General features: G+C 38.8%; 1 protein-coding gene across 3 annotated transcripts in view; it reads right to left on the reverse strand.

The window, feature by feature from the left end:
* Nucleotides 1-22,834, reverse strand: part of CUL1 (cullin 1) — a 106,464-nt gene that overhangs the window by 26,805 nt on the left and 56,825 nt on the right. For all 3 annotated transcript variants that reach the window (XM_067041936.1, XM_059074274.2, XM_059074273.2), the window contains exons 3-9: nucleotides 17,122-17,296; nucleotides 14,822-14,989; nucleotides 11,218-11,268; nucleotides 10,871-10,961; nucleotides 10,016-10,179; nucleotides 3,566-3,728; nucleotides 2,539-2,669 (exon numbers count right to left, since the gene is read on the reverse strand). In XM_067041936.1, coding sequence (XP_066898037.1) covers nucleotides 2,539-2,669; nucleotides 3,566-3,728; nucleotides 10,016-10,179; nucleotides 10,871-10,961; nucleotides 11,218-11,268; nucleotides 14,822-14,989; nucleotides 17,122-17,296 — 943 coding nt within the window. The remainder of the gene's footprint in view (nucleotides 1-2,538; nucleotides 2,670-3,565; nucleotides 3,729-10,015; nucleotides 10,180-10,870; nucleotides 10,962-11,217; nucleotides 11,269-14,821; nucleotides 14,990-17,121; nucleotides 17,297-22,834) is intronic.

Here is a 22,834-nt window from a genome sequence, read left to right on the forward strand (position 1 = left end):
TAGGTGAAAAACTTTAAAAATTGTTTTCAAAGTAATTAAACCCCACTTAAAATCAGGTACAATAATTGTCATTTTTTTACTAATTCAATCAATCTCCTTTTTCTGCCGCTTTTTTTTTTCAACATTAATGGGTTTTGGAAAACCATCATGGTTTGGGTTACAATACATCTTTTGTGTTTACTACACATGCGATAATAATGAATACCTACTTAAAATTATTTATGTTTTAGCAGCTGTATTTATTCTGTCTTACAATAAGCAGCTGCTGTGAGTCAGGCTAAGACTGGCTACATGTGCTCTCTCTGGAGCTTCTTCAAGTTTCCTGGGCTTTTACATCATGGGTGAGTAAAGGTAGCAGGTCCGACCCAGCCCGAGGAAGGTCGTAAAGAGAGCCACGCGCCACACGGCACCACGAGCTTATGAGTCAACTGAAACTTCAGAGGTGAGCCAATAAAATGGAAATCCAGGGAAAACTCCTTTTGCAGAAAACAGAAGTATTTGTTTTCTTAAAGAAACTTTTCCTCACAAGAACAATTTAAAAAACCAGTTTCATGAGTTCAGTATAAAAACAGTTCCTATGGAAATAATAATGAATAATGTTATTTTTTAAATGTTTGACTTTTGAAAGTTAAGGCAGATGCAATATAAATGTACCAAGTTATATATACTTCTTCATGGGGGAAAATCTTATTTTGATGTTTAAATACATGTGTATCAGTGGCTTACATCTAAGTAATAAAAATATTGTTTAGGGGACTTCCCTGGTGGTCCAGTGGTAAAGAATCCGCCTTACAATGCAGGGGATGAGGGTTCAATCCCTGGTCAGGGAACTAAGATCCCACATGCCGCAGGGCACCAAAGCCCACACACCACAACTACTGAGCCCGCGCACCTCCACTAGAGAAGAGAAAACCCGCATGCCACAACTAGAGAGAAACCTGTGCGCCGCAAAGAAGACCCGATGCAGCCAAACATAAACTAAATAAATGAATAGATAATAGATAAAAATATTGTTTAAAAGCTTAATTTCCAATAAAATATAACTGCTGGTAAATACAGTTTATTTTTGCTGTCTATTGCTGACAGATGAAGTCTCTACTAATAGAGAAATGATTTTACTTAGAAGCTGAACTTGTGCTTTAACTGCCATGAAAAGGTCAACTTCAGATTCAAGACTCAATGACCAAGTCAATCAGGCAGCTGACTGTATCCAAAAGAAAGAGAAAACGGTACTTGAAAATTACAACGTGATTATTTCTCCATCTAGAACATTACTTGGGTTTGGAAAAGATTGACATTAGAAGGAATATCCCATCATTCCTACGAAAACAGACAAGCAAGTTATCCTACTGATTTTTAATCTAACTATATTCACCTAGAACATGAGTCCCTAAGGCCAATCTCATAGCTAACATTTAACAGTTTACATGAAAAAGCGAAACCTGCTTCATTTATCTGCTACCCTAATCCACATCTGATGAAATAAGACTCGACACCTTAACTCATTTGAAGGAAAGTCATTTAACTGGGCTCTGCTGCCCACACAGCCAAACTGGGTTTTGAATCGACATCTGTGAAAACCTTACGTTATTGAAAAGATATCTTCATCAGGTCACCCCTTTTGAATCTCATGTACATATGCCTGTGCGTGTCAGGCCCTTTAAAGGTGTGTTTACATTCTTCCCTCTAATATGTCATAGCTGCGATAACAAGTGAGGCAGCAACCCCCATAATTAAAAGTGGAAAAGGGATCCCCCTAAAGATAACAGGAAAATAAAGACTTAAAAAAACATATTAAAGATAGTATTGTTGAAATAATTAACACCAAACACAATGAAATCAGAGATAAAAAGTTTTCTGATTCAGACCTAAGAACCAACTGTGTGTTCTAGAAGCTTTTCTTCTCCAATAGTTGTCCCAAACACTATCAAAATTGAAGTTCACAAGAGGGACAACACTGAAAACAACTTAGCTGTCTCTTAGAAACACATGATACTTCCTACATAAAACTACCAAGTGAATTACAGATAACCCAGCAGAATATTCTCGTGCCTCCCGCAGTGGGGATGGGGGTGTGTATGAGAAATGCCATATATTTCAGGGCCTTTCCAGGGTAAATAGCCCTGTGAGCTTCAACGGGAGGGCAGTACACAGACCGAACAAAGTTCCTGCAAGGGGCAGCCTGTGGCCTGCAGGTGCCAGAGCCAAGTCTCTAGGAGGCTTTAGCCTGTTCTTTCTATGGAATAATCTGCTCTCTTCTAGTGCAAGGAATGTAATTTTGAGAAGACATAAAGGAAAAAAGAATATCAAGAAATTAAATCCTTAACGCCTAAAAAGTGCCAGAGAAGTGTTTATGGAGATGTTTACTAAATAAAGATGCTTGTGAACCTTCTATTTTAGAAAGCCAAAACAAGGTTCTCTACGAGAGTCTAGTGAAAATCTTACCCCTTGGATTTGTAAGTGGAGACACGAGACACACCTGCAGTGCGTGCGTGGGAATGGTTAGGCCCGACTGGTTTTCAGTTAAACAGTACTTACATTTAAAGCAGCTTCTCCACACTTTTCAATCGCTGCAAGACCCTGATTATGAATGTGTGTCTCCAGGAGTTTTTTCAATTCTCCCAGGCCATCCTGGATTCTAGATACAAGATTATACATGCGACCCAAATCTGAAAGAAGAAGACACCGCACCTTTATGCACAGAAACAAACTCTGCATGTCCATTTCACTAAGTAAGTGCTTAGAGAGGTGAAAGGTACACTGAAATAAAACCACTGTGTTTTTACACCTTAATAATCAAATGCACTTAACTGAAATCAAATACTTTATATTTAGCATATGTATATTTAGCTGAAAGTAACAATGAAGTCATGCTATTATAAAAGCATATTCTCCCCCTTGCTAGGAGAAACTACTAATAGAGAAAGAAGATGATCAGGAACTACATCTGATGCCTCCAAAAATTTGAGATTGAGATAGGATTTATGCCTGACACATAATAGGCACTCAAATATTCTTTAAAAGAATGAATAAATTTAAGGAGTATTTATGAATATCCGTCTCAACTATACAAACAAATAAGTCACAAAAGGGTCCCCATATTCTTCACTTAATATATGTACGGCACATGGTTGATATATGAACACCAAAGAAAAATCCTGAATCCAAACACCAATCTTTTACTGAGCTCCTAACATGTCCCAGTAAAACAAGGGAGGGGTCTGCACAATTATAGCCTTCTCATCTTAAATAATTGTCCAGAAGAAACATGCAAGAAAAAAAAACACAGTGGTAGCATCATTTAATGCTAAGGTGTATGGAACAAGTTAGACTCCAAACCAAACTGAAAAGATGCTCTTCCCCCAGACTCACACCCCAAACACACTGCAGAGGTCTGAAATCAACACACGACAAGGTACACACGCGCGCACACACACAATCTCACACGTGAATCTCTTAAAGAGTGACTGGTGTTGGTAATGCTAACTCTGAGTCTAGAACTTCATGCAATTTCAAAATCACAGATCAAAATAAATACCGTGTGTTTTGAGTCTCAGCGGCTCACCTTCATTTTTGTCGGCATCCAATAAATTCTGAAACTCTGTGTGGAAAATCTCCAAGTGCTTCTCGATGAGCACCTGCTCGCACTTCCTGGCTAGCTCGTCCTGGGTGCTTTCGTGAAGGTAGACCTGGACTCTCCGCTGCTCCTCCAGCAAACGAGCCTCCGCCTGTGGGAATTAATTCAAGTCAGAGGCTTGGGTGTGCTTTTTAAAAACTGCTAACAAAAATAACAGCAAATTAAACTCGCAAACCTGCCTGAAGAAGAAAAGGGAGGGGAGGGGTTCTCTGATTTTAGGATGAATGCCAACTATAACTAACCGGTCACTGATGTGTCTTCTCTGTGACCCATATTTCTGCTTCCAAGTCCTCTTTAAATGACTTTAATGAGGTTATCATGATTAACAGTCCAAATGTATTTACATCAATTTTCTTCCCACAGATACGTGGTGTTTCACACCTTTTGGGGGTAATACCCCTGGCGACACTCTCAGAAACCTGTGGATTCTCCACTGCACACAGACGGGGACGGAAGAACCACGCCCGCTGACTGAGAGCTATTTGAGGTCAAGTCACATAAACACATTCCCTGAAATGACCATATGGAAAGAATCAGAAGCAATTAGACTTTTAAAAAATTTAAATATTATGGCCTTCTCTTGCCAATCAACTGAATACGCATCTCTGAAATCTACTGGATTATTTATGCATCTCAATTTCTTCCATCTCCATAATATGTTTTACAACATATTACCAGAAATGTGTGGTGTAAAGTATCACCTAGGAACCACTAAATTATCAAAGCAAGGAAGAAATTTCAATGATCTCGCATTATTCAGGTAATCTGAACAAAGAGTGAAAAACTATATTTTGTATTGTAAAAATGCCAATACTTCCCAAAATGATTTTTAAATTTGGCACAATTTTGGATCTAGAAAAATTGAAGTGGAAGAATAAACATCCAAGAGCCAAAAAAACACAAAATGAAAAAATGACTGGGCAGGCCTTGCACTGTCAAGAATTACTAATAGGACAATAGTTTCAACTGCAGAAATTTACACCTTACTGCACGTTCTAAATAGAGTTAAATGTGAAAAACAAAATAAACTTGGAAAATATCTGTAGTATATATTAAAAGGTCAATATTCTTAATATATAATAATCTCTGAAAAATCAGTAAGTATGTGCAAATAAAAACATGGGAAAGGACAAGGAACAATTTGCAAGTTAAGAAATACTTGAAGATTCTGATAAGATATAATTTGTTATATTATTTAGTTAATGGAATACCACTATCCAGTAAATATAAAATACATTAATGTAATAAATTAGTGGGGAAAAAAAGTTATTAAAAAACCCCGTAGGGCTTCCCTGGTGACGCAGTGGTTAAGAATCCTATGGCCAATGCAGGAGACATGGGTTCGAGCCCTGGTCCAGGAAGATCCCACATGCCGCAGAGTAACTAAGCCTGCATGCCACAACTACTGAGCCTGCGCTCTAGAGCCTGCGAGCCACAACTACTGAGCCCGCGCACCAGGAGCCTGTGCTCCGCAACAAGAGAAGCCACTGCAATGAGAAGCCCGCGCACCGCAACGAAGAGTAGCCCCGGCTCTCTGCAACTAGAGAAAGCCCACGCCCAGCATCAGCAAAGACCCAACACAGCCAAAAATAAATAAAAACAAAACAAAACAAAACCCTATAGCATTATTCCAATTTGGTGTTTATGTGCATACTTAAGTAACAGTGTCCCAAGTTTGTGCAGGTGTATGTTATTTGTATTTCCCCGCAAGTCTACAGTTGTGTTTTTTTTCCTGATTACCAACCTATTTTAAAAAACAATAAAAGATCTTTCTGTACTTTAACTCTGAAGTTCCAAGCCTCTGCTGCTTCATATCTAGTATTTCATTAAGCCTGACACCTCAAGAACTAAAGCTGGTGAAATACAGGACATGCAAACCAAAAAGCACCGCTTTTTCTCGAGGTTATACCTGTTTCCTGGAAGAACATAATACCCTGGCAGTAAAACGTCATCTCTTAAAAACTTTTCTCTCCCCCAAAATGAAAGGTAAAGCTTTGGTATCGCTGCGGATTCACTCTCTGGGGGACAATGGCTTTCCATCCGCTGCACTACAAAAAAAACAGTAGCACTCTACACACTCTTCCTGTAGGGCTGAGAGGGAAGAGCAAACTGGTCCCTAAGTAATCACAAAAGCATTAAAAGCCAGAGGGGCTCAGTAGTTGTTTACACAGCAGTCCCCCCTTATCTATGGGGGATACCTTCCAAGACCCCCAGTGGATGCCTGAAACTGTGAACCCTATAGGTACTATGTTTTTTCCTATACATACATACATATGAGAAAGTTTAATTTACAAATTAGGTATAGCAAGAGATTAGCAACAACAATAAAGTAGAACAATTATAACAATATAATGTAATAAAAGTTATGTTTCATGCCTTTGCCATCTTAACTGGGCATGTGTCATGCACTGTGGCCATAACGTCAACTTGAGGTGTGACAGCAAAACTAGCACAAATTTTCCTTCTTCACAATTTCATGGAGAGACAATTTATCCTCACCACAGGTCTTAGCAACCTTTTCCTTATTAAGTTGAGAACTTTCTCCTTTTTACTTAGAAGTACTTTATGGCTTCTCTTTGGCATATCTGAATTGCTACCCTTGTGCTTTGGGGCCACTTTTAAGTAAAATAAGGGCCACGTGATCTCAAGCACTGCAGACGACAGTCGATCTGATCACCTGTTCGGTGAAGAGACTAACAGGGGAGATGCTCTGGACAAAGGTATGATTCAAGGGCAAGATCCCATCATGCTACTCAGAACGACGTATTTCAATACATACAATTTAAAGCTTATGGACTGTTTATTTCTGGAACTTTCCATTCAATATTTTTTGGACTGAGGTTGACTGTGGGTAACTGAAAACTGTGAACAAGGTGGGACTACTGTCCACAGGCCTACTTCCTTTTATTGCGATTCACAGATACTGCTTTTTAAAAAACAGAATAGAGACTGAAGGACTGTGGGTTGAGCAAGTCTATCAGCACCGTTTTTTCAATAGCATTTGCTCACTTTGGGTCTCTGTGCCACATTTTGGTAATTCTCAAAATATTTAAACTTTTCCATTATTATTATTTGTTATGCTGATCTGTGATCAGTGATCTTTGATGTTGCTATTATAATTGATTTGGCATCATTTAGCAATAAAGTTTTTTAAAATTAAGGTATGTAAATTGGTGTTTTTGACATAATGCTATTCTCCACATTTCAGACTACAGTATGGCGTTATGCCCTGGGAAACCAGGAAATCCGAGTGACTTGCTTTCTCGCAGTGGTCTGAACCTGAGCCCGCAGTGTCTCTGAGGTTGGTGAAACGCCCAAGGTCCTGGGTGTTAGTTATGTCATTAGGTTTTAGGAAGGACAGTCATTTACGTTCTTTGTTGATTTGAAGGCAAATAAGCTCTTGATCAGCATTGTACTTATCAGAACACCCAGATCAAATTCAGAAAGACTAAATAAAGTTAAGCAATTAGAGACTGTTCCTATTAATTCTATTAGGATCAGTATGCAGGAAAAACAAAATGAAAAAAAAAGACCAAAAAAGTAAGCAAATTAATGAAATAAGGTATCCTTTATTTTTAAAGTTTTAAAAAATGACATTAGAAACCTAGAAGAGTCACAAGTTTTTTCCGTAGCTCAGATGAGACAGTAAGATATGCTAAAACACTAATATGGCTCAGGGGTATTCACTCATCGAAGTCATCAGGAGAAGGAAAGCCAAAGATTCCCAACTGTTTCCACTAAAAGATTCCTAACAACACAGAAATGGAAACATTAAAAAAAAAAAAAAAAAAAAAAAAAACCCTTGGGCTTCCCTGGTGGCGCAGTGGTTGAGAGTCCGCCTGCCGATGCAGGGGACGCGGGTTCGTGCCCCGGTCCGGGAAGATCCCACAGGCCGCGGAGCGGCTGGGCCCGTGAGCCGTGGCCGCTGAGCCTGCGCGTCCGGAGCCTGTGCTCCGCAACGGGAGAGGCCACGACAGTGAGAGGCCTGCGTACAGCAAAAAAAGAAATGGGAACATAGACCCCCTGCCACACCAGGGAATTTGCACATCTAGCCCAAACTGGCTGCTAAAAGCAGAGTATTTCTTGAAAGTTCATGCTTTATCTCAATATTGTTCATGAGTTTTGTATTCTACTTCCTGATAGAATGTTTTAATATAAATGTAATTTCTTAAGTTATTGAATAAAATGTGCCACAATTTATCCCATGGTTTTGCGCATTCTCAGGCATATACTGAAGGTTCTAAACAATGTATGTGTGTAATACCAAACACTTATATCATGCTTGCTCTTTGCCAAGCATCAAATAATATATAATAATAATAATAATAATAAATTATCCCCATTTTATAGATGAGGAAGCTGAGGAACAGAAAGGTTAAGGTCAACCCCCTAGTAAATGGTGGAGCAGGGATTTTAAATTAGACCCATAGCTCAGTTTGAGAGGCAAGGCCACAGCTATAGGTAAGGGTAGAATTGTTCACACGGTGAAATTCCAATTTCATGCTCACAGAGTCTCTGCATTATGGACTTTCAGAATGGATGGATGTCATGTTTGGGTAAGATCCAACCAGATGTGGGCCAAACCTTTAACGCCTCTAGGAAGAAATCCCCTCTCAGAGAGCAAGGACGCTGGAAGCACGCTCTCTGCTGAAGGCAGAGCTCACACCGGGCTGCAAACATCCAGGCCACTGGAAATCTTCGCTCCTCAAGCTGCCTTTGGTCCCAGGTCCGATTTTTTTTTTTTTTTCCAGGTCCGATTTTAAAAGCCGATTTCCCTGCTTTGGGAGTGCTGACATAGCCCTGGCCTACAAAGCGGATTTCCTTGTACCAAAGCACTACTACCTTCCTTGTTGTGGATAGCAGGTAACTGCAATTCACTAAGTAGTCTGTAAAATGAAAAGGCCTGAACCACGCTTGTGGACGTGTACCCCGATAAAAGGCCCCACTTCTAAAAACATACAGTTTTAAAAGGATCACCATATATAGTAGAGTTCAATAAAATATGTCTTTATGAAAAACTACACTGCCAAAATAAAAAAATGAAGTAACAGGCAACGCTTAGATTTAAAACAGATTTGTCAGGCAGCTGTTAGAAACTCTCTGTAAGCTGGTTAGGTTCTAGACTGGCAAACAAAAGCTAATTTAATCCATAAATATACACAAGGAACTATCACTACTCCAAGTATAATACTTCTGAAGAGTTCCACTTTTGTTAGGTTTTGAGGTATCAGAAATTTGTCAAGGACTTTCAGCTTCAAACTTGTAAGGGCAACTTATAATCACTATCTCTTATGGGAAAATGCACTAGGCATGTCACAGACAAATTGGGGAGGACCTTCTCTACATGGTTAGAAGGGGGAGCTGTTTGTTGCTCTTTCTGACTTACTAACTTCCGATCTCAGCACATGGAGAAAGTGATTCTGCAGTGCATTTGCTCTCCAAGCGAACTGAGAATAAAGGGAAAAAAGCAGGTGTCAGACACAGTCAGCCCCTGACTCCCTGGAAGTCTCCTTGCCCTGAAGTCTCAGTCAGCAGCCATAGCCTGTGGGCAAAATCCTGCCTGTAAGTAAACTCTTATTGGAACACCACTGCACTCACTGTTTAGAAGTTGCCATGGCTGCTTCTGCGCTACAACGGCAGAGCTGAACAGTTGCAAGAGAGACCACATGTGCACAAGGTCTGAAATATTTACCATCTGGCCCTTCATAGAAAGTTCGCTGCCTCCTGACTTAGGTCAGTCCTCAGAGCGTAAGTCTGGGACACCTGTATTCCCGAGAAGGAGAAAGAAGAATAACCCCACTAGAACTTCACTGTAACATCACTTAATGCAGAAAAAGATTTATGATACAGACACCGACCTTGGATTTTTTCTTATCTAAGACTTCTATCCTGTTCTCTCAGAAGGACTTCTCCTCTAATGCAAACTTGAAGACTGTGATATATAGATTTTTAGGGGATATTTCAGAAGCAAAAAAGCAAAAGCTTAAAGTTTGAAGATATTTGTTTCTCAAAAACTAGTTTCTCATTGACGTAAGACCGTGGCTCCTGTTAGATACACAGGATAGAATACACAGGATAGAATGTATACATTGTATTCTATTGTAGTAGAGACAGTTCAAAACACGAAAGTCACACAACTATTACGGTTATCTCCCCTCCGATCAGTAAGGGGAACACTGAGGCATGATTATCAAATTAATTTATAAAAGCTCCTTGGCGAACCGGGAGAAACCATCTGCACCTGGCTTACAGACACTACAGGATAACAGTGCCTAAGAAATGACTTTGAAGAAAGTTGCATATATTAAAAAGAATAATTCATTTGAGCAGCAGTAACTTGCAACTTAAGCCTCCTTTAAGTACCATGTTTAAGCTTACCTTTTTCATGTATTCAGTAACCGGGTTCTGCTGCAAGAATTCGGTACTCTCTCTGGTATAAAATCTCTCTGTGTCAGCCAAAAACTGAGACTCAAAGGATTCTTTGTACACTGTTAGCGTTGGGCCCTTCGCAAAGGCATCATCTTCATTCAGTCCCAGTTCCACTGGAAGTAAATAGGAACTACATTTCAACTGCCCTATTTTTGGTTATATTTTAAGGAATATACTTAGGTGTAGCATTCAGTTTAAGTTATGCTTAAAAGGTAAGAATAAGATAACAGGGCATAAGGCAGATCTGTTATTCACTGGTAGTAAAGTATACTTTCAATAAAAGAAAAAAGAAAAAAATCCAAGACACACAAAAGCAAGTAATTCTGACGGATGGCCAGGCATGTTTCAAGATATCATGAAGTTCATTCAGAGAACGTTTATATTTCTAAAAGCTTACAAGAAGTAAGAATGCCTAATTCTAAACTTTCAAAGAAATACAATGCTCCCTAAGCTTTTAAAATACTGTATTACTTTTTAGGTTTCTCAATCTGTTATCATTCGGCTCCATTAATGACACTCTAGCATATATATCCAGTAATTCAGTATGAGACCAGAAAAGAAAATAATTCAAATGTCAAATGTCTAGTCCATCAAAATTTCCTTAGGGCACAAAGATCAAACAATTTTTATAATGGGTAAAATCAAACCGCATCACACTGACACAAAGAGAATTCTGAGTACCTTTGTGAATGCTAACAATATTCTTGATAATACTAAACTACCTGAAAATAAATCTACTGGAGCACTGTTATGTAACTGTCACCCGATATACAACTTTGAATAAATTAAAGGGACATTGTTTACCGTAAGACTGTACAACTCCGCTTATCAGTCTTGTATTGATGGTTTCACCATTTCTTTCCTTTTCAATCAGTTTTAAAACAGCATTTGTTACCTTTAGAAAGGATATAGGAAGAAAACATGTAGATTACAGACTACAGTATGTACTGGGCTGGCCAAAAAGTTCGTTCGGGTTTTTAGCCAACCCAACATTATGTTACTACACAGCTCTTAAACATTAGAATCCATTAAATGCAAGATGAGAGGCACTCCTAGGACATTCCAAAGGAGTGAGGAAGACAATGGCTAAGAAATGAAATCTGGAAGGGGTTTTAATAAGAAAACATGCACACACTCACACAAGTAGGTACCTGTTTATTCAATGGCCTGAAAAGACAATCTCTCCAAGTCACCAATGCAAGCTGGGTGAAAAGAAAAAGGAACAGTATTAAATGACTATACTTTTACTATGCTTTTTCCAAAGCTGAAGTCATAGGAAATAGACTGAATCCTAGATTACATGTATCAATATTTCTAGATTATAAACTTGGTAAAAATCATCATGATGAAATCAGAGAGCCATTCTCTTAACAACTTCAAAAGGTATCAAAGTACAGACGTTTATCAGCTCACATTTTTTTTTTTTTTTTTTTTTTTTTTGGCGGTACGCGGGCCTCTCACTGTTGTGGCCTCTCCCGTTGCGGAGCACAGGCTCCGGACGCGCAGGCTCAGCAGCCACGGCTCACGGGCCCAGCCGCTCCGCGGCATGTGGGATCTTCCCGGACCGGGGCACGAACCTGTGTCCCCTGCATCGGCAGGCGGACTCTCAACCACTGCGCCACCAGGGAAGCCCTATCAGCTCACATTTTAATAGTTGAGGTAAAAAGAAAATCTGGATTTTAGGAGAACATACATATTAGCCTAAAGGGCAACGGTGGACTCAATGTATAAAATTGTTCTCTGACTCAAATGTATGTTTTGACCTAACACATTTAATAAAGATAATTCCATTTATCATAGTTTCCTAATACTCAGTAAAATAAATAATAAACCTTAAATATCTAATAAGTTCTGTATCTTTATCATGGTGTTTTATGTTACATGGATGCATACAACTGTAAATGCATCAAACTGCATCTTAAATGAATGCAGTTTATTATACATAAATTATTCAAATTTCCCATTTTACTAGTATGTGTGCGTATGATGCATTTTTAAAAGTCTTGTAACTTCTCAATAGAGGTTATGTCAGAAAGTTACTGTAAAATGTTCCCCCAAAGAGAAATGTTACAATTCATATATGGTTTTTAAATTGTTGAGAAAGGTATTATTCAGTTAAGTTAAAACTCAAATTTATACAACTTAACACTCAAATACAAACTGCTGAGAAATTAATTTAAATGTAAATACTATCAGTCTTATTTTCCCCCAAATTTAACCATAGATAAAACTGGGTTTATGTAAGATAATACAGTTCTGAAAAGATTATGTGTAAATTTAATTTACAAAATGAAAAAAGTTCTACCAAAGAAAGGGCAACTTGAAAGCACTATTTAATAGAAAAATATTTTCAGTAAAGCATGAACAATATATACTCAAGTACTATTAGAATAAAAAGGTTGTTTCAGAATTAGGAATTATGCTACCCAAAAAGACTCTGGGAAGAAAGAGTCTTATTTTTCAGGAAAAATGCACCCTGTGGGGCACGGTTTTGAAGGAAACTCTCCCTGTGCAGACTCGCCGTCGCTCCTCAGACCCCGTCAGTGCAGGGGGAGGCAAGGCAAACGCAACGTGTGGCCACGAACTTCCAGTAAAGATATTGCACCTTTAAAAATAACTCTTCCCAAACATTTTTGTTAAGTTAAGACAGCACTAGGCAGACCTAATTTGACTTGGGATAATCTGTCACTTTGAAGGAAGAAAAGGCAAGATAAGAAAGCAGCACCGAAGGTAAACCAGAGAAAGTTCAGAAGGACAGATTTTGGGAAAAAGTCTTGCTGAATCACTTTAACGTGTTAATAATGAAATTAGTTTATGCGCTCTGGTTACTGGAAAGGAAGCCCACAACTTTCTATAATTGAAGGGAAAGACAAAATTATCAGGGAAAAAAGTAAATCTTTTTTTTTTTTTTTTTTTTTTTGTGGTACGCGGGCCTCTCACTGTTGTGGCCTCTCCCGCTGCGGAGCACGGGCTCCGGACGCGCAGGCTCAGCGGCCATGGCTCACGGGCCCAGCCGCTCCGCGGCACGTGGGATCTTCCCGGACCGGGGCACGAACCCGTGTCCCCTGCATGGGCAGGCGGACTCTCAACCACTGCGCCACCAGGGAAGCCCCAGTAAATCTTTATAGTTCATGACAAAGCATCCCCGTCTTCTGGAGAGTCTGGAAAATGCAATGAGGTATCACTGTACAAGAACTGTTCCATGTGTCAACTGATATTCGAACTTTAAATGAATTCAACAGGCTCCCTGCAAGAGCAGGCAAAGGAAATACTGTTTCTGGAGAGGGGTGTTAACTGGCCTTTGCTATGAGTTATGGCTGCATATTGCATTTCCAAACTCACTACAGCATTTAGGGATGTAGAAACTACGAATTTTGAAAGTAAAAAAAAAAAGTAAGAAAGAAAAGGAAAAAAAAAAAAGCAGTCAAATCTTGAAAACAGTACACAAAAAAGTTTAAAGACTGTAATAATTTCTAGGAGCATGTGATGTTATTATAGCGCATATATATGGTGGTGTTTTAGGTCATGCAGCCAAGAGGAAATCAACGAAAATAATGCTGATTCCTACATTGACAACTTTCAGTCTCAAGAGAGCATTTGTAAGTGGAAAAGACAAGGTGAACTACAAAAGAAAGACTCAAATCAAAACACTAAACCTAGAAAGTTCTGTTAAAATTATATAACAAAGTACCATTATGAAGCAATAACCGTTTGGTATAGAAACTGAGCTACACAAATAGTAAGATAATAAAAACTTGTCATGCATCTATGGCACATTTCTTTTAATTAAATTTGCCAAAAGCAAAGCAACAAAGCATTGCTATTACAGCAACATTCTTGGATATGGAGATAATCTCATTATGCAGAACTTGACATTTTAACACCACTCATTCAAAAAAGGTACTGTCTGTGTATCTGAGAGCCTACTATGAACAGATAGACTGTTCTGTTGTTCTGAGTCCTCCCTTGACTGGTTCTCAAACTCGACAGTGCAACAGAATCACCTGGAGGGCTTGCTAAAAACACACTGCTGGGCCCCAGCTCCAGAGTCTCTAGTGAAGTCAGTGTAGGCTGAGGCCCAATTACTTGCATTTCTAACAAGTTCCCAGGTAACACTGATGCCGCAAGTCTGGGGACCACACTTTGAAAACCAGTGAGCCTGGAAAAGCTCCCTTGACTGAAGAAACATACTAATGAAGGTGATGTAACAATTCAAATTTTGCCTCTTCAAAATTTATTTCCATGCAGTCTTAAAAAAAAAAAAAAAACCCTCAATTTTGAATTCTGTTAAGTGTCATGACTCATATTACTTTGTATATTGTGTGGGTAGAATGGAATTTCACATCACAGTCCCCTCCCCTGAAGCAGTTTCCCAGACCCCAAAAGACCGTGGATGGCTGATCACCGAGGCTTGAGTCCCAAGCAAGGGACCCGCTTTGCCTGCCGTGTCCAGGGTGCAGGACTTGGGCTGTGCTAAAACGGGGACACAGCTCCGGGATCAGCCTGATGGCCGGTCAGATAACTGAAGAAGAAACTTTTAACAAGTAAACGCAGGGGCGTCTAGAACTCCAATTACTCAGCTTTCTCTTTTCTCGCCACAAAATATCTAAGGGCCATTCACTGATAAATGAAAACAAGGGACGTTTTGGCTCACCAGTCTGAACGTTGCTTACTATTTGCCTAGATCTCCTACTGGGAAGGAAGATGTGTCCCTAAGAAAACACACATCTGAAAGGTGTGTAAGAAAAAGCTTACGGAGTAAATTTCGTAGATTCCTTTCCGGCCTTCGTCACATTCGCGGCGGACCCAGTGTCTGTTGAGGTAGGCGCAGATCCCGTTCAGCACTTTGCTGGAGAACCGGTAGTCCTCCCACTGCTGGGTGTAGAACTTCAGAACACTCTCGTCCATCAAATCTTCTCCGTCCTAAACGCAAGTCCACCAAGGCTTTCGGATGACGAATTTGTCACCCGATCAATTAGAGATAAAAGTTAACTGAAACACATCTACCGCATTCAGATACACTGAGGTGTCCGGTTTTAGACGGGTTCTCTGAGTTATTCTGTACACAAAACACGCTCATTTACTACAAATTCTCCCAAGAAAGCAGCTCATGAGGATTCCACTACTAAAGAGAATTTTAATGAAAATGCTTTGATCTCAAACTAGAACTTTCTTCATGGTATTAATATGCATATAACATTCACAAAAAGACTGAACTTTTTAGAATATGAGGGTAATTCCTTTATATTAACAAATGAAGAATTTACCTCAACTTACCCCTATTTTTGGTATTTTCCGTTAAAAAATTAATCAAAATGTCCAATTAACAATTTAGACCACGGGGCTGATACTATTCCATTTTTTACTGCATCTTCTTCCTTCATTAAATTTACTTAAAACTTATAAAAATCTATAGCTCTTTGTGGTAATCTGCTGCATTTTTGTAAAAAATAAAGCATACAGTACAATGGTGCAATATTTCTTCTTTAACAAGGCCTCACGAGGACAATGTTCATTTACCAAATTATTTTTACTGAAATGTCTACAACTTAAACCGCAAATTTTTATTTGAAGGAAAGTAACTTGAAATTTTTTCTTAGGTATTAATGACATCTACAAAGTTAAGTCTTACCCTTTAAAAATGGGGCATTAAATTGCAGTATAATTAAAACGTGCTGTAGCAGCACTTCAGGGGGAGCTGGGAGAGGGCAGCCCCTCCATGAACTAAGGGCCTGGGGCCAGCCCTGAACTTCTCAGCCTGGGGCCCTTCAACTGGCAGAATAAAAAGCTCCACAGGATGGAAGCTCCGTAAATAACACGCTGCACAAGGGATCCGACAAGCCACGTGAAAACCTGACCGTATCTGGATACAACCAAATCTGTGTTCATTTAAATAACAAGAAATGAACCCGAACATGTAAAGCTAAGCTATTCTGGATTATAGTAGATGACCTTTTTTCAAATGCAAAAAATAATATCGCTGATGGCATGGCTGTCAGCACCTTTCAAAACACAGTACACTGTTCCTCACTTCAGTACTAAAGAATAATTAATTCCAGTGTTCACTTTACAAAGTGTTGTGAATAAAAGCAAGGAGGACACAGTGGCTTCAGCAAGACTGCTTAGGAACGTGGAAAATAATACCACCTTAGTCACGACTTGTGGTCAGTCCATTATGGTCTGTTGAAATGATGTTAGGCTTCCAATTACCTTGTAAAATATATTAAGAAAATCAAAGGTGGAGCATGCTGAAGTTTTCTGCCTGTTATCTGTGTAAATAAAAAATCTCTCAAGTATATACACAGAGCGCGCCGCCTTCCCAGCGTACACACCCTACATCACGTGCGCAGCTCCAGATGAAGAAGCCACTTGGCCATCCTGTGGCTGGATGGAAGGCATCACACTGCCTTTGCTACACAGGATGGAGACTGAGGAAGAAAAAGGCAGACGATGAAGGGGAAAAACCACATCACTGTCCAAGCAAAAGGCTCAGGGCAGGAGGAATGTATGTCCGTGGTGAAACCCACCCAGCCAAGGGCACAATTTCATTATAGTTCTGAAATATACCACACGGCCATGTAGAAAAGGCGAGAACACGTCGGAAAATGTGATTACCGAAGGCGGGATAACCTTACAGTCTTCTATACATTTTGATCCAGAATAGCACATTGGGTTCAAAATGTAATATAGGTAATTTGCCTTCATACTCATGTGCTTTTAAAAAGGTTCATCAGTCTCTAACAACCAAATATCAAATGGTTAGTAATTTAAGGAAAGTACTACTACGGTGAAAGGCTATCAAAAACTTCTAATTTAACAAATCAAAGAACAGAATATGGGCTTCTGAAGATTTCACCTTCACAACAGGTAAATGACTAAGCAAGAGCAAAACATCTTCAGGTACATATCAATTCTTCAGGCACATATCAATGACAAAAACAATGAAAAAATGACAGTGAAAGAGTTAACTTATCAACAGAATCATTATTTCACTACCTTTTTTTTTTTTAAAACATTCTACTATAAATGCTCAGTATACATATAAAACATCTTACCTTAAGAAGATTTGTCAAGTAATTCTTCAAAAATTCTTTAAGCCGTTTGTACAATTCCAAGCCAACAAACTGAGCTCCCCCCGGCGTCTGCCCCTTTTTTGATTTAGAAGGAGGGACACCAGCCCCACGAGCTTGGTTTGACTGGTGAACACTTGTGCAGTAGTTATAAACGTGACTTGGAGAAAAGTCAAGGAAATCAACATGCATCATCAATGTCAACAGTGATTAATATGAACATATTTTCTTATAAGATACTTCAGTATCAATGTTTCCCATGTATCAACCAAAACCTGTTAGAGTGGAAAAAACATCCCATTCACACACCAATAAAGCTAAGAGTCAGCCAGCCGAGGAGGATGCAACATCCTAGAGGAAGGTCACCAAGAAAACTCTGGACCTTCAAGATCATCTAATGCCATTACCTTGTGGAAAACTGTCCTGAGAGTATATGAGAAGGTAAGAAAAGAACTGGCAAATGTACAAAGAAGAGGTTGCAAATGAAAAGAAAAAAAGCAATTATCTACTTTAAGGAAAACAACAAGCTATGACCGTAGTCTATTATAATGCTCAGCTATGAATATTTCCAAAAGCATGTCATAAATATAAAAAGAACCAAAACTTTACTTTAAAATTATCTGTAAGTGGATTTAACCAAAGCTACCCTCTGAGAATGAAAACTGAAAAGCAGAAGACACGGCAGTGAAAGAGACGGAGTCCTCTATCACAACTGAAAGTCATGGATGCCTAAAGCTGGCCAATCAGAAAAGAGCAGGACCCAGGCACTACGGAGAGAGATGGAGATGTGGTCTCTATTTTTTTTTATAACCTTTAATATTATTTCAGTTTACCTGCATGTACTTTACTTGGATAAAATTAACAGAAAGATACCAATACTGATTCAGAGAGAAAGAAAAATCATGAAAGAATATTCTGGTGTATTTAAGAACTTGTTATATAAAAACTACTTCAAGTCAGCAGATAAAGATCATTGAATAAATGGCATTATAGGGTGATTTCAAAACAACTTCATATTCCAAAATATATTACAAACAGATTAAGAATTAAAATATACAAACTGAAACCATAAAACAAAGAATATACACACAAATACTTTCTTGATCTGAGGCTGGAGAAGGCCTTTCTAAGCAAAGTCATATAATCACTTCATGTGAAATTTTGAAACTATTTTTTAAGAAATATCTTAAAGTTACTATCTTTAATAAGTAAAGGTAATTTAAAACAAAGCGAAAAAAATTAGTCTCTAAAGAAACAAGGATTCCAACAGAAAATCCAAAAGCTAAAAGAAATACGTATTCGTAGCCAAAAACCTAAGAAACCCCTCAAAATCAGTGGTAATCAAAGAACTATGCCATAAAATGCTGACTCATTTTATTAAATATTTCAAATATAGACAGAATCACAGACTATAATACACAACGAACTCTCGCAAACTCATGACCTAGTTTGGACAAATCTTATTACATCCCCATGCCCGTCTCATTCCATCCAAATCCCCCTCAACTTTTTAGGAAATGAAATGATACAGCGTATACCTGACACACTACCAACTCCTCCCTAATCCCACTCTTCCTCCCCCTTTCCCTAGGGGCAAATGTCCCCGTGATTTGGTGTCTAACATTCCTATGAATGTTTTATATTTTACTGTGGAACAATATATGAAATTATTTTGCATGTTTTCAAATTTTAGATTACACAAACACGATGTACATTTGCTTCTGCCAGTTTGTTTCTGACATTTGAGATAGTTACAGCTGTATGTAATGTACTGTACAGTACAGATTTATAATTTATCCATTCGCTCGTTGCTAGACCCTGCTAACGATCTTTTGGCAGGTTCCAAATTTTGGCATGATTTTACTGTATTTTCTTTTACATCTGACATTTCTAATCCACCTTGATTAAAACTGTATATAACATGAAGAAGAAAAGTGATTTTACATTTCTCTGCATAGAAAACCAACGGTTCACAAACCACGCATTAAATGGTCTATCTTTTCCTGACTATATGTATTGCTACTTCTAGATAACTGTCCATTTCAATAAACTTTTCAAGTACACTGCCCAGTTCAGTCTTCTTTTAAAAAATGCCTGCTAATTTTATTGTCCCCCTTTTAAAATATTTTTATTATTAATTTTGCCAGAGGCTTGTCTATTAGTCTTTTTAAGGAGCCAGTGTGAGATTTATCCATTTTCATCACTGTACCTGTATCTCTATTGTTTTAAATTTACTTCTTTCTTTACATTTGCTCTTTCTATAAATCTTCATTTGGTTGCTTAGCTTTGTCCTCTTTGTTCTTTTTAATATAAGCATTAAAAACTACAGACTTTCTGGGCTTCCCTGGTGGTGCAGTGGTTAAGAATCCGCCTGCCAATGCAGAGTATGTGGGTTCGAGCCCTGGTCGGGGAAGATCCCACATGCCACGTAGCAACTAAGCCCGTGTGCCACAACTACTGAGCCTGTGCTCTAAGAGCCCGCGAGCCACAACTACTGAGCCCTTGTGCCACAACTACTGAAGCCCGCGCACCTAGAGCCCGCGAGCCACAACTACTGAGCCCTCGTGCCACAACTACTGAAGCCCACGCGCCTAGAGCCTGTGGCTCCGCAACAAGAGAAGCCACCACAATGAGGAGCCGTGCACCGCAACGAAAAGTAGCCCCCACTCGCCACAACTAGTGAAAGCCCACGTGCAGCAACAAAGACCCAACACAGCCAAAAATAAAAATAAAATAAATAAATTTATTTAAAAAAAAAAACAAAAAAATCCTACAGACTTTCTGCTCTACACCTCTGTGGCTACATCATCTAAGTCTGATATGTATTTTCCTTATTCAGTTATATTTTCTTTTTTCCATTGCTAGTTATCTTGATTAAGAGTTTAGAATTTTTTAGATTTCCAAACTGTATTTTTTTTAACCTTTTAAAAAATCCTTTAATTTCTTTTAAAAATTAATCAGATAGTGTTATCTTTTGGATAGTTTCTTTAAAATATGATGAGACTTGTAGCTGAAGATGTAGTGATTTTCTTTACACATGCTTGAAAAAATGTCCACTCTCTAACTGCTGGACACATGGTTTGTTAAAGCAAGCTGGTCACTTTTGCTTTTCAGATCTTCTGTATTGTCAGTGATTTGTCTGTTTATTAACTACTGAGAAATTATTAAAATCTCCCTATCCAGTTATAGGTTTGTCAATTAGTCTTATAATTCTCTAAAACATCTGCCATATATCTTGAGGCCCTGTTAATAAGTGTACAAATTTAGAATTATATTCCTGGTGACTTGTTCTTTTTTATCATTAGAAAGTAACCATGTTTATTCTTAACAACAGGGCCTTAGAAATCTATCATATCTGATGTTAATATGGTTTTTCCTATATTTTGGTTAGAGTTCATCTCAAACACCTGTACTCCACCTCTTTACCTTCAACTTTTCTATCTCTATGTTTTGGTTTGACTACGGTGAATCACCACAGTAAAATTCACTTTTAAAATAGAAATGGAGTCAGACAGTCTCTTATGGGCAGGTTTGGTTTTAAGATTATACTGTTTCTACTGCTATCTCGATTAATTTCTACCACCTTATTTTGCATTTTCTATTTTAATTTTTTTTCTCTGTGCTTCTTGTTTTCTCCCCCCTTCCCTTATATTGGATTGATAGTTTCCTTATTCTACTGTAGTACTTTTGTTATGCTGGAGTTACACATCTTATTCAAATTCTTGTATTGGCTACCTTAAAATGTGGCATGCATATTTTGCTTTCACCAATTCTGGTAAATTCTTGGGTTATTTCCTCTTCAAACACTTCTGGTCCCCTTTCTATTTTCTCCTAGCTTCTCTGCTACATTTTCATGTCACCTCCTTATCTCAATTTATAACTTCAATTACTTCCATCACTTTATCTTTGTTCGGACTTTCTAATTTTTCTTGATCTACCTACCACATCAAGTGATTCTCTACCAGCTGTGTCAAATTTGCTATTTTTAATAATTTTATTTTACATTTGCAGATTTTCCCTATTTCTTTAAAAAGATGTCTTACTGTCCATAGTGTTTTGTTCCTTTATATTCTTGACTCTTTTACATCACTAACTGTTTTTAATACACTTAGAAGTGTTCTCTAAAGACCTTTCTATTTGAAGTTCTTGAGGCTCTAGTTCTGCTGTTTGTTCTATACGCTGACTTGTTCACATGGACCGAGACTCTCCTCACTTCGTAACTTTGGGGTTTTTAAAAGACTCATTTTCAGAGGGGCTTTCACGTTAATGTCCCAGCTTGGGGAAATCCCCCAGCAAGCTGGCAATACAAACTCAAATCCCAAAGACACCAGAGGTGACAAATTCTCAGGACGGATTCCCCTCCAGTCCCCTCACATGCAGACCTTGGCTCAAACTACTTTCCTAGGGGCCGACCTGGGAGAGTGGGTCGATTATTTTGTTTTCCAGTTCACCTTTTCACTAAAGATTTCCATGGAAACCTCAGCTTCTTGCCCGGGCACAGGCTTTGCTCCTGTTCTGTGTGACCACTGCTTCCAGCCTACCCCCCTCTCACCCAGATCCTTGGGCAGCACAGAGTCCCACTTTGTATCTAGCACCCAGTTCGAGGTGTTTGGTTCTAGGGAATTTTTTAGGTTATCTAGTTCAGCCTGACCTTTATTTCTCAGCAATATTAATCTCTAGCCACTAAATTAACAAAGGTTTTTTTAAAAAAACAAAACAGTCAAACCCAGTGATAGCCAAAGTGCAGGAACATGGGAGCATCTATCCACTGGGGGTCAGAGCACACACGGTTATATTTTTTTCTGGAATAAAATTTGGAAATATTCAAAATTCAAGTGCATTCTAGTTGATAGAGTAATTATACTCACAAGCATTTATCATAGTGAAATTATCATGGAAGCACACAAATACTTTAATTTAGCTATCAAACTATCACAGCGTTGCTGAAGATGATAAAAAGAATTCTAACAACCTACTTGTCAAACATAATTAGTTAAACACACTGTTGCATTCACCTGAGGATACAATACGGAGCTTTTAACACTGTCATAGAATACAGAGTGGTTATAAAAACTGCAATATATTTACCAAATTTCATCTAATCCAAGACTCTGGTCATAATATGTATCATTACTTTAAGTAACACTACGAAAACGCTGCCAGCTAAAATCTGACACAGTGCGTTTAGATGGAATTTTTATATTGACTGACTAAAAGATTAGTGGTTTACACTTAAAAAGATTTATCACAACGTTCTTGTGAACAAATAAAGAAAAGCTGAGAGCAGGCCACAGCCCATAGCCCACGGTGGGGTTTCTTTCTAATCCGCTCCCATCCTGAGCCTGCTTGATATTAAAAGGTTTTGTGGGCTTCCCTGGTGGCGCAGTGGTTAAGAATCTGCCTGCCAACGCAGGGGACATGGGTTCGAGCCCTGGTCTGGGAAGATCCCACATGCCGCGGAGCAACTAAGTCCGTGAGCCACAACTACTGAGCCTGCGCGTCTGGAGCCTGTGCTCCACAAAGGGAGAGGCCGTGACAGTGAGAGGCCCGCGCACCGCGATGAAGAGCGGCCCCCGCTCGCCGCAACTGGAGAAAGCCCTGGCACAGAAACGAAGACCCAACACAGCCAAAAGTAAATAAATAAATTAAAAAAAAAAAAAAAGGTTTTGCTCTTTCCGGCCATACTCTTGGAATGGTC

The sequence above is a fragment of the Kogia breviceps genome, chromosome 9 (assembly GCF_026419965.1).
Source record: "Kogia breviceps isolate mKogBre1 chromosome 9, mKogBre1 haplotype 1, whole genome shotgun sequence".
NCBI lineage: Eukaryota > Metazoa > Chordata > Mammalia > Artiodactyla > Physeteridae > Kogia > Kogia breviceps.